General features: G+C 52.2%; 1 protein-coding gene across 1 annotated transcript; it reads right to left on the bottom strand.

The window, feature by feature from the left end:
• Window positions 1-5397: 5397 nt before the first annotated feature.
• On the bottom strand, window positions 5398-11400 carry Cish (cytokine inducible SH2 containing protein). Its single transcript, XM_021171599.2, has 3 exons — window positions 10388-11400; window positions 7243-7463; window positions 5398-7019 (listed from the first exon to the last, which is right to left on the bottom strand). The coding sequence occupies exons 1-3, from the start codon at window positions 10405-10407 to the stop codon at window positions 6487-6489; spliced, it is 774 nt and encodes a 257-aa protein (XP_021027258.1). The 5' UTR covers window positions 10408-11400; the 3' UTR covers window positions 5398-6486.
• Window positions 11401-12273: the final 873 nt, after the last annotated feature.

Below are 12273 nucleotides of genomic sequence, written 5' to 3'. Positions count from 1 at the left end.
GGGGTAGAGCTGCCTACACTAGGCCTTCTCTGCCCTCCATGAGCACCCACAGGTAACCTGCTGGTACCCAGGAGAGAGACTAGGGATGGTCAAGTTGTTGGATGGGGGTGCTGTTGTATCCAAAGCCCACACCTCCCAACCCTGAGACTAACTGACTGGCTGTCTCCAAGTGAAAAGGTACAGGGCTTGCAGACCTAGCCTGGGCACCTCTCGGGTAAGACCCCCCCCCTGCCCCTGGCAAATGGATCCCACAGACAGTGAACTCAGAGAGTGTCATCGAGAATGTGTGTCTCCAGAAGATAAGAACGGCCAGCTCAGAGTCACCCGGCTATGTCTGTCAAAGCTGAGCCTACCCAGTCCATGCCAGGCTGATGATGGCAGGATCCCAGGGGCCAGGCACCCAAGTGCCAGGGTTAACGGTACACCCTTCCAGGAGGTCTCACCCTATCTCAGACAACCTAGGGGACCATCTTCATCTGAATAGGCCTTCCTGTCTCTGAGCTTTGAGGAAAAGTTTCCTGAGAACCTGTCTCCTCTATGGCTCCTCTTCCCAAACTGTCCCTTGGAAGGAGCTGAAGAAAGCATAAGAATGTTGGCCAAGGGGAAAGGTCAGCACCGCGGGCACTCAAGCATGTGCGCACACGCACACACACACACACACACACACACACACACACACATACACACGCATGCACTGACACACACACACACACACACACGCATGCACTCTAATGTGCTCAATGAGGAGAGTTCAATGCTTCTCAGAAAGAGGCTGAGAGCTGTGGGGCACTTAGAACATAGCCTTGACTAAGACAGGAACCAAATCTGTATCTCTGGTGGAAAGGGAGCCCATGTCTGGTGACAGGAAAAGTCTGGTCTGGTTTGTTGGTGTCAGAGCTGGGGAAATCCCCAGAGCAGGGTTCTGCCCTTGGAAAACATTTGCTAGATGTCATGCCCCCTTCAACCACACCGTCAGAATATCTTTGGGGACAGTAAGTTCCTGTGTGGGTGGAGCAGTCCTGGAGGGCTGCCTGGAGGAGCTGTAGTAGGCCCACATTTCCCCAGCCTTCAAAGCCTATCCGCTGCACCCCGGGCTCTGCTTGCTTCAGCTAGTCTTGGGTTTGGAGACCACTGTCTTTCCGCTGAGCAGACAGCCTTGGCTCCCTTCTGCCCTCAGCCTGCTGCATCTCTCGCTCCTAGATGAGTATCGGCTTCTGAGTACTTGGCTCTCCCCCAGAGCCAGGCCCAGGCAATCTCCACTCACCCTCTGGTCTGCAGTCTGGCCAGAATGAACCCTCCAGGGACCACCTCTAGCTCGTGTCCCAGACATGGATCCCTATCCTGCTGCCCTACAGTGACCACTGGGGTGCCCCCAGTTGGCTGACTGTGCAGCCCCACTAAGCCAAAGAGGAGTGGGGAGGTCAAGTATGAGTCTGCTTTAGATTAAAACTGGTCTAACAGGTCAGTGTGAAAAGGTTGCTCTGGCCTGCCCAAGCTTTCCTTTCTAAATGCAGACAGCCTCAGTGAGGTGGAGGGTAGGGGGAGGTGCCCTATGCACCCCTGTGCACCCCAGATCTTCCTGCCTGCTGGGCTTGCTCTCAGGAGCCAGACCCCTGGCCCTTCACTCCACCCCAGACACAGGATAGGAGGTTTCCTTCTGACAGGGAAGACAGCCAGTCATGGCTTTAGCTTCATTCGGATGCCTTGGTCTAGCAGGATCTGCTCAGACAGCAAGTTAAATGCTGGACTTAGGTTCTGGGGCCCTTGGGACCAAGGGGATGTTATTTTAACTCAGCGATCTTGAATGACACATCCTAGCAAGACTCTGGCCAGTTCGACCTGCTGACAAGAGACGGCTTAGTGGCATCTGCCCCCAAACCATTCCAGGGGCCTTTGTGAGTCCAGAGAGGGACACCATGTAGGGCCACTCTTCAAATTTTACCTTCCTGTGGCTGGGCAGAATCTTCCAGGGCCAGCATGCCCTTTAGAGAGCCCTGCTGAACACCTCTATCCTCTGGCCTCTGACTCTTGGCAGACTAAGGTTTTGGCGGGTGAGTCTTCAGAGACAGGGTAGAGCAGTGGTTACTCGAATAAAGTCTAGAGACAAGGCTAATGACCCCAAGCTAGTCTTTGTCTCTCGCTAAGCCAGTGGTTCTCAACTTCCTTAAAGCTGTGACCCTTTAATACAGTTCCTCATGTTATGGTGACCCCCTCAACCATAAAATAACTTTTTTTTTTTTTTCTGAGACAGGGTTTCTCTGTATAGCCCTGGCTGTCCTGGAACTCACTTTGTAGACCAGGCTGGCCTCAAACTCAGAAATCTGCCTGCCTCTGCCTCCCGAGTGCTGGGATTAAAGGCATGCGTTACCATGCCTGGCATAAAATGACTTTTGTTGTTTCATAGCTGTAATTTTGCTAGTTTTGAGTTGTAATGTAAATATCTGTGTTTTCTGATGGTTTTAGGTGACCTTTGTGAAAGGGTTGTTCAATTCCTGAAAGGGGTCACGACCCACAGGTTGAGAACCACTTGTTCTAAGCCCTAACCAGCTGAAAACAGGGACAACCTCTATTAGTGTGCAGGGCTGAAGTGAGAATTACTGGGAGTGAACCACACCCAAAGTTATCATCCTTGCCTCCAGTTTCCTATGGCACCCCACCCCACTCAGTTCCACACCTGTGAACCTTCTCATTGGCCACAGGCTTTGAAGCCCTCATGGAGCCATGGATAAAGAATCCTTTAGAAATGGGAGCATCAGAACTCAGCACAGCCCCACTAGAGTCTGTGATGCTCCACCAGTCAGAACAAAAATCAGCCATGGCCCCCTCTGCCCTCCCCACTCCATCCTGGATTCTAGGTCTGTCTCTGCCTTAAAGTCATTGTCCCGGTGGTCCCTGTGTTTGGGACAGCGCTTCCCCACGGCCTCTATACGACCAACCCCTGCTCTCTCTTCTGAATGCCAGGTTCACCACCACCCCACTCAACACCTTCCGGGACCCTTTGCTGCAGGGTAATCCCACACCTAAACCGGTTCACTCTCCCTGCCTTTGCTTTCTTCACCTACTCAAGACGTGGCTATCGGTTAACTTGTTCACCATCTTTCTTGCAGTAGCCACAAGCCCCAGGAGAATAGGGCCATATTTATCTTGTTCTCTCCTGTGTCCCCAGGGCCTTGATGGGAATCTGGCTCAGTTAGTAGCCAAAGAGCACATGTGTGAAGGGACTCAGTTGGCAAAGGGTTATGATTAATTCCTGTTTGGATTTTGTGTGGGGGTCCAGTATGCCCACTTCATGGCTCACCCTCCCTCCCTAGCTAGTGACAGCACACGGTTGTCCTTTTTAGTAGCCCAGGACCATCCAGGGGTGGTTACACCTGGCAGCTGGCTTCTCTTCTTCCGTTAGGCTTGAGTCTGGGGTCCAATGGACATGTTTTCTGGTCTCCCTATCCTAGGCGGGCATTTTGATTCCTCTCCTATAAAGACTGAGATGTCAGTATCTGGCAGCCCTTTCTCAGGAAAGCGCTAGACTCTGGTTTGAGACGAGTCAGGGATGGCCCATGGCCAGGCCTGCGGCTCCAGAGCTTTCAGTGATCAGAGATGAGGTGGATACAAAAATTGTCCAAGCAGCTACCCAGTTGCCTATCCCCATCTCCTGGGTCAGCCCAGGACAGAGGGTCAGTTAGGGTGAGTGCTGCTCTGTGCTCCGCTATCTGAGCTAGCCCCTGCACCTGGTATTTGAACATAGGGTAGTATCTGGACCCCAGCCGCAGGGAGCAGAGTCCTCACTGAGTGCCTTGTGTGAAGAGTGGGGTTTTCTGTACTTTCTTTAGTTTCAGTAGCTGAGTCGTGGCAGCAGATGCAGAGAGCCAGTCTCTGCCCCCTATGTGCCCACGACTTTCCTACTAAATGACTCAAGAGCTGGGGGGTTGGGTATGTGTGGGGAAACAGTAGGGATTACCTCACACCTTTTAGGAACCACACAAAGGCTGAGATCAAAGCTGAAGAAAGGCCCCACCAAGGCCATGGTGACACTTGGATGAGGTACACTAGGGGGCCCCACAGGCAGCAAAGGTTTTACCAGCTGCCACCAGCAGTGGGGACAGTGTCAGGCTGAGGAGATAGGCTTGAACACTCCTCACAGCTTCTAAAAATACCATCCTTCCTTCATCTACCTCCTTACTCTAACCCAATGCCATTCCTTACAAAAAAAAGTAGAATTACTTTTCGTGCATACATTTGTGTGCATGTAGGTGCACAGAGACCTGGAAGACCCATTTGTTCCTCCCTGGACACCTGGGAACACCGATTCTCTGTAAGAATAGCAATAGCGCTCTTAACTGAGCCGTCTTTCTAGCCCCTACAATGTCATTCCTAGTCTTTGTCACCACTGTCTTTGTCCCCAGTCCAGGGCCTTCCTGACTCTGGTTGTTTATTTTTTTAGTCTCTTCCTTATCAAGATGCCATTCCTTACAGCTTCCGTCTCTCAGGCCACTATTATTGGCCTCTTTTAACTTGCGACTTGGTCTGAGGACTAGGAACCCATCCTGAATTGTTTCTAAAAAGGCTAGGAGCACAGTTTGGAGGAACTTTGCTGTGACACCCTCATACTTAAGCAGGATCCCAGCAGCCTACATATTCCCGAGTCAGACCTTCAACCCTGGACAAGGTTTTCATTTTCCTTGTATTTCTGATGTTCAAGATCTCGACTAAGAGAAGAGTCCTCTTGACTCCAAACGGCCTGAGCCAGACTTTTCTTTTGTTTTGTTTTGTTTTTCGAGACAGGGTTTCTCTGTGTAGTCCTGGCTGTCCTGGAACTCACTCTGTAGACCAGGCTGGCCTCGAACTCAGAAATCCACCTGCCTCTGCCTCCCGAGTGCTGGGATTAAAGGCGTGCACCATCAATGCCCGGCCTGAGCCAGACTTTTGACACTGCCAGACCTGACCCTACCAGCTCATTGGTCACTATTCCTGACTCAACTGATCTACCCACTGCCCAGGAAGAGGCCTGTCAGGTCCATGTCTGGGATCCTCATGGCACTTCAGTACACTTTTATCCACTGTACTTTCTCCTTGCAAGGCTGGCCTGAGTTCTGTGGCTCCTCTTGGCAAGTTACTGCCCTCCGTGCCCACTTGTACTTTGAATGGACCCTTCCTTTTGGGCTTGGAGATCCTCTGCTGCCTGCTCCCCACATATCCACAGTGCAACGGATAGCACCCCAGTAGGCATGCCAATGGGCGTTCACCCCTTGTCTCTCATCTCCCAAGGGGAACAAGGACGAAGACCCCTACCCCCCACCCCGCAGCCCTCTGGCAAAGCCTATGGAGTCATTGAAGCTTTGGCTTTTCCAGATGTGACGTGGATCGAGACACTAGAATCAAAGAGGTCAAACCACGCGAAACTCCAGACACCCCACTGAAGGCTTCATAAGTGGAAGGCATAATTTTATTATCATTACAGAAAAAAAAAATCAGTGGAAGAAAAACTCCCAAACTGGTTCTTGTGTTCTAATACTTGTTTTCTAAGGTCTTGTTAGATGTGTATGTATTTCTCCCTCTCTCACGTGCAGGCAACTTCCTAGGCAGGAAACGGACACAAGGGAGCTGCATCTGCGACCGTTGGACTAGCATCCACTTCCCGACCCAGCACACGCCCCTCGGCGGGGGGTGAGGTGGGGCGCAACATAGAGAAGCCAGCTCTATGAAGCCATGGTGCTGCCCTGTGAGAAGAGTGGGAGCCCTTGTGTTTCTGGCTCCTGTCTGTCTGGCCACCCAGCCTCCCAAAAGAGGCTTGGGAGTAGAGTGGGCACATCCATATGTAGGTGGATGGGCCCAGGACATTCAGGACTACTTTGGGCCCAACAATGTTTCGGGATGGGGGTCTCCACAGGGAAGAACCAGACCTGGGGGGTCTCTGGACCACCCAGAGCATAGGGCAGAGAAGTGGGATGGCTCACGCCATCATTCCACCCCCAACCCCTGCAAGGAAAATAAATAAATAAATACTGTATAACTGTGTAGTCCCCTAGCCAAGCCTGCGTCCCTGTAAGGGGCCTTGGCATGATCAACCTCTGGCTGATATTCTCCCAGAAACAGGCTCACTATTCTATATATACATGGGTAGGGGGCCTGCCCTACTCAGCAGACTGAGAAACCAGGGCTGGGAGAATAGACACAGTTCAGGTGGCAAGGGCAGGCAAGTGAGTGGAGACCTAGGTCCAGCCTCCGTGGAGAGACGAGGTCCTGCCCGTCTCGCTCTGATACACGGCTCACCACAAAGAGCCATACGGTACCTAGAGGCGTTGACCTCAGAGTTGTGTGACAACCCCTCCTCCACCTGCCTTGTTCTTGCTGGCATTCTCTGGTCCAGCTGTTACATGCATGCAGGCACCAGGATGACTGAAGAAGGGACAGCAGAACCCCAAGTCCAGCTGGGGCCTGTGTCCCCTCCAGGACGTGACTGTGTGAGGCAGAGCTGGGTGCCTGGCCCAGTCAGAGTTGGAAGGGGTACTGTCGGAGGTAGTCGGCCATACGCCGGGGCAGGGGTAGGCAGTCCACGTCGGCCACCAGACGGTTGATGACTAGCCGACACAAATGTTGTAAGCTGCGGGCGCTGCTCCTGCGCACAAAGGGCTGCACCAGTTTCAGGTGCACCGCAGTAGCCACGGGGATAGGCAGCACCGAGTCACTAGGTGCATCTTGCTTAGACATAGGCAGGGCTGGGGTGGGAGCAGGATCCGGGCTGTCGCTCCGGGTGTCAGCCGCACAGGAGGCCACATAGTGCTGCACAAGGCTGACCACGTCTGGGAAGGCCAGGATTCGAGGTCTTGACAAGCAGTTAGAGTCCAGCCGGAAGCTAGAATCGGCATACTCGATCCGCACGTTGGTGGGGCCACGGGTGGTTTTGACTGACAGCGTGAACAGGTAGCTGGGGTGGGTGCTGTCTCGAACTAGGAATGTACCCTCCGGCATCTTCTGTAGGTGCTGCCGGGCCTCGCTGGCTGTAATGGAACCCCAGTACCACCCTAGGCAAGTAGAGAAGAGAACTAGTTAGAGTGGAAGTTACCTAAGGGCACCAACCCGGGGTGGGTCAGGATGAAGTGTCCTTTTACATTTCTCTGGCGATGTGTATCTATACCATCAGTCTTAGGGGCAAGACCATGCTTCCCAAATCAGATTCCAAATCCAAAGCGCTAAGCTCTGCCACAGACTTCCCAGGACAAGGTCTGTGTCTCCCCCGAGACTCACCAGATTCCCGAAGGTAGGAGAACGTCTTGGCTATGCACAGCAGATCCCCCTCAGGGTCTAGCACCTTCGGTTCATTCTCTGCCTGGACAGGGGTCTCCTCTGTCACTTCCTCTGGGAATGCCCCAGTGGGTAAGGGCTGCATGGCTGGCCCGGGCAGCTCCAGGGACTGGGCCCACAGAGGCCGCCGCCCAATTTGCTCCACAGCCAGCAAAGGACAAGATCTAGAGTGGGCAGATAGGCAACAGAGGTCTCGAGTGTTCTCCACTTTTAGAAAAGTCCCGTCCCGTGACTGCTTTCTCCAAATACACAGATTTTTTTTTTTTTTTTTAAAAGCAGGGTCTCACAATGTAGCCTTGGCTGACCTGGAACTTGTTATACAGACCAGGCTGTATAACAAGTTCACAGTCACAGAGATCCACCCGCCTCCGTCTCCCAAATGTCACCCACACCCAGCTCCTAGATATAAATCTTTCTTATGCTTTTGTAGTGCTGTGAAATGAACTGAGGCTCGCACATGCTAAGTAAGAGTTCCACCACTGAGCCACATACACTCCCACTTCACAGAACCGATTCTAAAACATTCTTTTCTATTCCCCTACCCTTATATACTACTCTTTATACACCTATATACAAATTAACCGGCAACCTGTATCGCCCAAATCACCCACCATTCCCCACAAGCCCTTTCAACATTCCTACCACAAGAATGGGGAACCTGTCAGTCCAAAAACTGTCTCACAGTTGTGTCCTTCCCGGCTGAGGTAGCCTTTAAATGCCACTCTACCTGGTGGAGTCACAGAATGAACTAAGGTGGGGTTCTCAGGGAGACCTCAAGATTAGCGTAGAAAGCCTAAGGTTACATAGTAGCTCCCTGTCAATAGGAATATCTGTTGGGGGTAGGGGACCACAGTGCCGCTCTGGCTAAGACGTAAAACAAGCTCCTACCCACTCCAGCCAGATTCACATCCTGGGCTCTGCTCCTCCCAGCTGAGGGAAGGCAGTGTCCTCTAAAGGCATTGATGAATTTTATCTCTCATAAATAGGAGCGCCTACCAAAGGGCAGGTTACTCAGCCCGCATTCCAGACTCCACCCTATGGAGGCACCCTATGAGTGCCTCGGCCCTGTTGTTGTAGGATTTTTATGAAAAATTTGCTCCTCTCTGGGTTGCAATTTCTCCGCCTTCCAGATGATGGCCTACTTGCCCTGAGGGGTTTGGGCTGGGGTTAGGGTAATTCTTCCTAGCAGAAGCCCACCCAGCTGGTGACCCAGGGGCCCTGCATCTGGTGGGAAAAAATAGTTGGCTCTCTCTAATTTCTAATAAAATATGTCCCCAGGCCTCAGTTTTGTGTCTAGTCCCCTGTTGGATCTTAAGATCTCCAAATAATGAAACCCTAGGTTCAGCCCACACTGGCTGGGGAAGGCAACACTGTATCTCAGGTATTGCCGGTAAACAAGGGGTGGGGTTAGGAGCTGCTAGCAGTCGGCAAGGACAGACGCCAGACTTAACAGTGGAAGTAGTGTTTAGAAAGTCATAGTCCTGTGACCACTCAGGAGAGGGGTGACAGGCTCTGGCACCTATAGCCTGCCAAGGGTTTTTCCCACACCCGCTCTTGACCCAGCTATGAGAGCCATGGAATCCCACTTAGTGAGTTACAGGCAGAATTCTGAGGCGACAGGCTTGTTGGGGCCCATAGCTTGATCCAGGCTAGGGAGTCATTTCACGGCCTCTGTGGCAGATACAACCAGACAGCTTGGTTGGGTCACTTCCATAGGTCCCACATGTGTGTATAGTAGGCACCTCTGGGGCTAGTATGGTATCTAGGTATAGAATGACGATGCTAATCCCCAAAGGTTGCTGGGAGGGACTAAATATGTAGGGAGGGGTGTGTCTGCCACTGTGTCATCACGGTGGGGGTGAGGACTGGTGTGTTCCAAGAACCTGTGTGTGCATGTCTTGGAGTCTAGCCATGAAGTTCCACCTGAGAACACATGCCAATAAGATGAGCCGAGCCAAGAGAGGCTGGGATACATGTGTTTGTTAAACAATTTGTTTCCCCAATACCCCAACACTGCTCCTGAGGTTCCCAGGGGCCTTCAGTTAAGGCAAAGTCAAAGAGGCTCTGGGGACCCAGAATGGAGAAGTGGGGGCACCCAAGAAAGGAAGGCAGGGTGCATGGATCTGCTGAAGAGTCTGAAGATTCAGAGAATGAAAGAACATGGTAGGAACTACTAGGGAACACAGTCTTCCCGACAGCTGTCCTCTTCCAGGGACTCAGAGCTGCTTAGAGCAAGGGCATTTCAGCCTGGCCCCACCTTCCACCCTTCCTCACTTGGCACCATTCCCATGTCAGTTATAACAATTACTACTGGATCACAGCTCTCCCTGGATTTGTCACACACACACACACACACACACACACACACACACACACACATACACACACACACATCTTTCTTCTTGGGCTCTCCTGAATTCCTGACCGATCAGTGTTTGAAGGGGACGCTGAAAGCTAGGGTAAACAGGTGTTCCAAGTACACTCTGCTGAAGCCAAGACTTTGTTTTATCAAAGCCCCACTTTCACCATGGTCCCATATTCTATGTCAACGGGAAACCTTGGAGAAGGCAGGCTGAAGTCTTTATCACACTGAGACATCAATCTGAACTAAGAGACAGTGTGGGGTGCTCCTAAGGGGTGTTGTTTATTAGGTGCCGGCCTGGGGAGAGTCAAAGACCTCAGGCTGGCTTCCCAAGAACCTAATCGTTGACCTGGGACGGAGGAATGAACTTCTGAACACAGAGGGATCTAAGGGCTGGCTCAAGGTCACCGATAGGTATGGAGCCAGAAGGCTAGGTAAACTATGAGCTCAAATAGAGTCTAGACTTGTGAGCCCCGTCCTGGAGAACCTCTTACAGTTGGCGCTAGTGAAATCTCAGGAATGGGGGCTCCTCCCACCGTTCGCGGGCTCCGTTTCCCTATCCATACGATAGTGTGTGTGGGTATCCTAGGCACACCACTCGAAGTCCTTTAGCCCTCCATCACCCCCAGCCGGTCAAGCCCTCCCAAATCCCGCAGCTAACTCGAGGCCTGTGATCTTCCATACCTCCCGCATGGAGCCTAGGTAGGGAAAAAAAACTGAGCTTACCCCTGTACGCAGAGGACCATGTCCCAGAGACAACGGCGGCTAGAGAGTCGGAGTTCGGCGGGATGGAAGGAGAAAGGAGCCAGTGGGTGCCAGGGGTGCGAAGGTCAGGGTCCCGGGGCACACGGGCGGCGAGCAGGGACTGAAAGGCTGTGGTGCGAACAGCTTGGAAGGACGAGGGGGGACGGGCTGGGCCGGTGGGGCGGGGCCAGGCGCCTCCTAATCTTTTGTCCGCTGCGTCCCAGCCCTTCCCGGAAGCCTCATCTTCCTAGAACCGCGGGCTTTGCGGCGGCCCGGAGGGGAACGGGGGTGCAGGCGTCTAGTGCTTTGGACCGAGAAAGGAAACACCTTTGACAGATTTCCAAGAACTTTCCAGGAAAACTGGGCGGGAGCTCCTAGAGTTGACCAATCGTATCACTGGACGTGAGACGAGCATCTAGACCGACCTATTGAAGTGCATGGACCCTGGACTGACGTGCCCGAGTGGGGCGGGACCTAGAGACTAGTAGGCAAAAGACTGGGCTGGGAACAAGAAGGAATGTGGATGCAACTGGAGACCAGATTGTCTTCCCTCTACTTCTTTGGGGATGGGTGCGTTTATCCCCCCTTAGAACTACAGCGCGGGGGCAGGGTCCGGTCGGTCCTCTTAGCCAGCCGCTTCTAGTGTATCGGACGTTGTCTCCAGCGGACGTGGTCTCGCTTATTGCAGGACACTGTGTGAGAAGGTGGGTGGTGTGCTGTGAGATCTGGAGAAAGACTTAGGGAGAGGCCAGGAGCCCTGAAGAGGGCGGAAGAACTAAGGAGGTCCACTGTGGTCACTACAGCTAAAAGAGTTCAGGTTACATCTAATCTTTTGTAATCAAATGATCTCATCCCATTTTGCCTAATCTCTGAGTGGACCGCCAGTTGGGGAAATTACCCTCTTGAGTCAGCAAACAGAGATAGTCAGCTCCCAGACTGCCCTGTCGTTGGCTTGTTTGTTTTTGTTTTAAAATTGAATTCAGACTACCTTGGAGCTCAGTTTGTAGACCAGGCTGGCCCCAAACTTCTGAGTACAGGTTTACAATGTGAATTTATAGGCTAAGTCACCATATCCGGTTTACCAAGGAGCTGTAGGGTGTATGTGATCTCCCTCCAAATCCACGGTTCAGGATATGGGGCGATAAGATCTGGAGAACCAGTACACCCACTCCTTCCACACACGTCACACCACCCACGTTCCTCAGAAAGGGTAGCTATAAGATTCTTGGCAGCAATGACAGGCTTCTGGCAGTGTCTAGAATCTGAGTAGAGTGACTGGGCTTTCCCCAGCACAGGCTAGGCTCTGGGTGCCCCACCCAAGATAGAGAGCTAAAGATAAAACCCTGTGAAAAGGAAGGAGTTCTTAGGGAAGATAAGAGATTACTCCAAGGGACTCAGTTCCCCGTAGGTGCCCTGGGGGTGGGGGAAGTTAGGCTCAGTGTAACCCAAGCAGGGCCCCCAGAATACAGCAAGAAGCCAGTTTCTTGGACTATGGGTAGGATGGAGTAGGAGTACACTGAGAACATGGGATCCCTGTATGTATGCATACTAACTCTTCAGTAGAAGCTGTCTGTTGCCGCTTTGGTATGAAGATGGGGGGGGGGATTTCACAGGTGTCATGCAACAACAGAGCTGTGGTTTTCTTTTTTCTTTTTTCTTTTTATTTACTTACTCTTTCCTTTCCTTTCCTTTTTTTTTTTTCTTTTTTCTGAGACAGGGTTTATCTTTGTAGCCTTGGCTGTCCTGGAACTCACTATGTAGACCAGGCTGGCCTCAAACTCATAGAGATCTGCCTGCCTCTGCTTCCTGAGTGCTGGGATTAAAGATGTGTGCCACCACTGCCTGGCATGATTTCCTTTTTATTTTAT

Source organism: Mus caroli, chromosome 9 (genome assembly GCF_900094665.2).
Source record: "Mus caroli chromosome 9, CAROLI_EIJ_v1.1, whole genome shotgun sequence".
Lineage (NCBI taxonomy): Eukaryota > Metazoa > Chordata > Mammalia > Rodentia > Muridae > Mus > Mus caroli.
This window is presented reverse-complemented; position numbering and strand designations above follow the sequence as displayed.

What these genes read in the sequence shown, in the direction of transcription:
- Cish (XM_021171599.2), bottom strand. Translation starts at nt 10,407, where the DNA reads ATGGTCCTCTGCGTACAGGG. An exon ending in ATGGTCCTCTGCGTACAGGG is followed by an intron (nt 7,464 to 10,387) that starts GTAAGCTCAGTT and finishes TGCCCACTCTAG; the next exon opens with ATCTTGTCCTTTGCTGGCTG. An exon ending in CTCCTACCTTCGGGAATCTG is followed by an intron (nt 7,020 to 7,242) that starts GTGAGTCTCGGG and finishes CTACTTGCCTAG; the next exon opens with GGTGGTACTGGGGTTCCATT.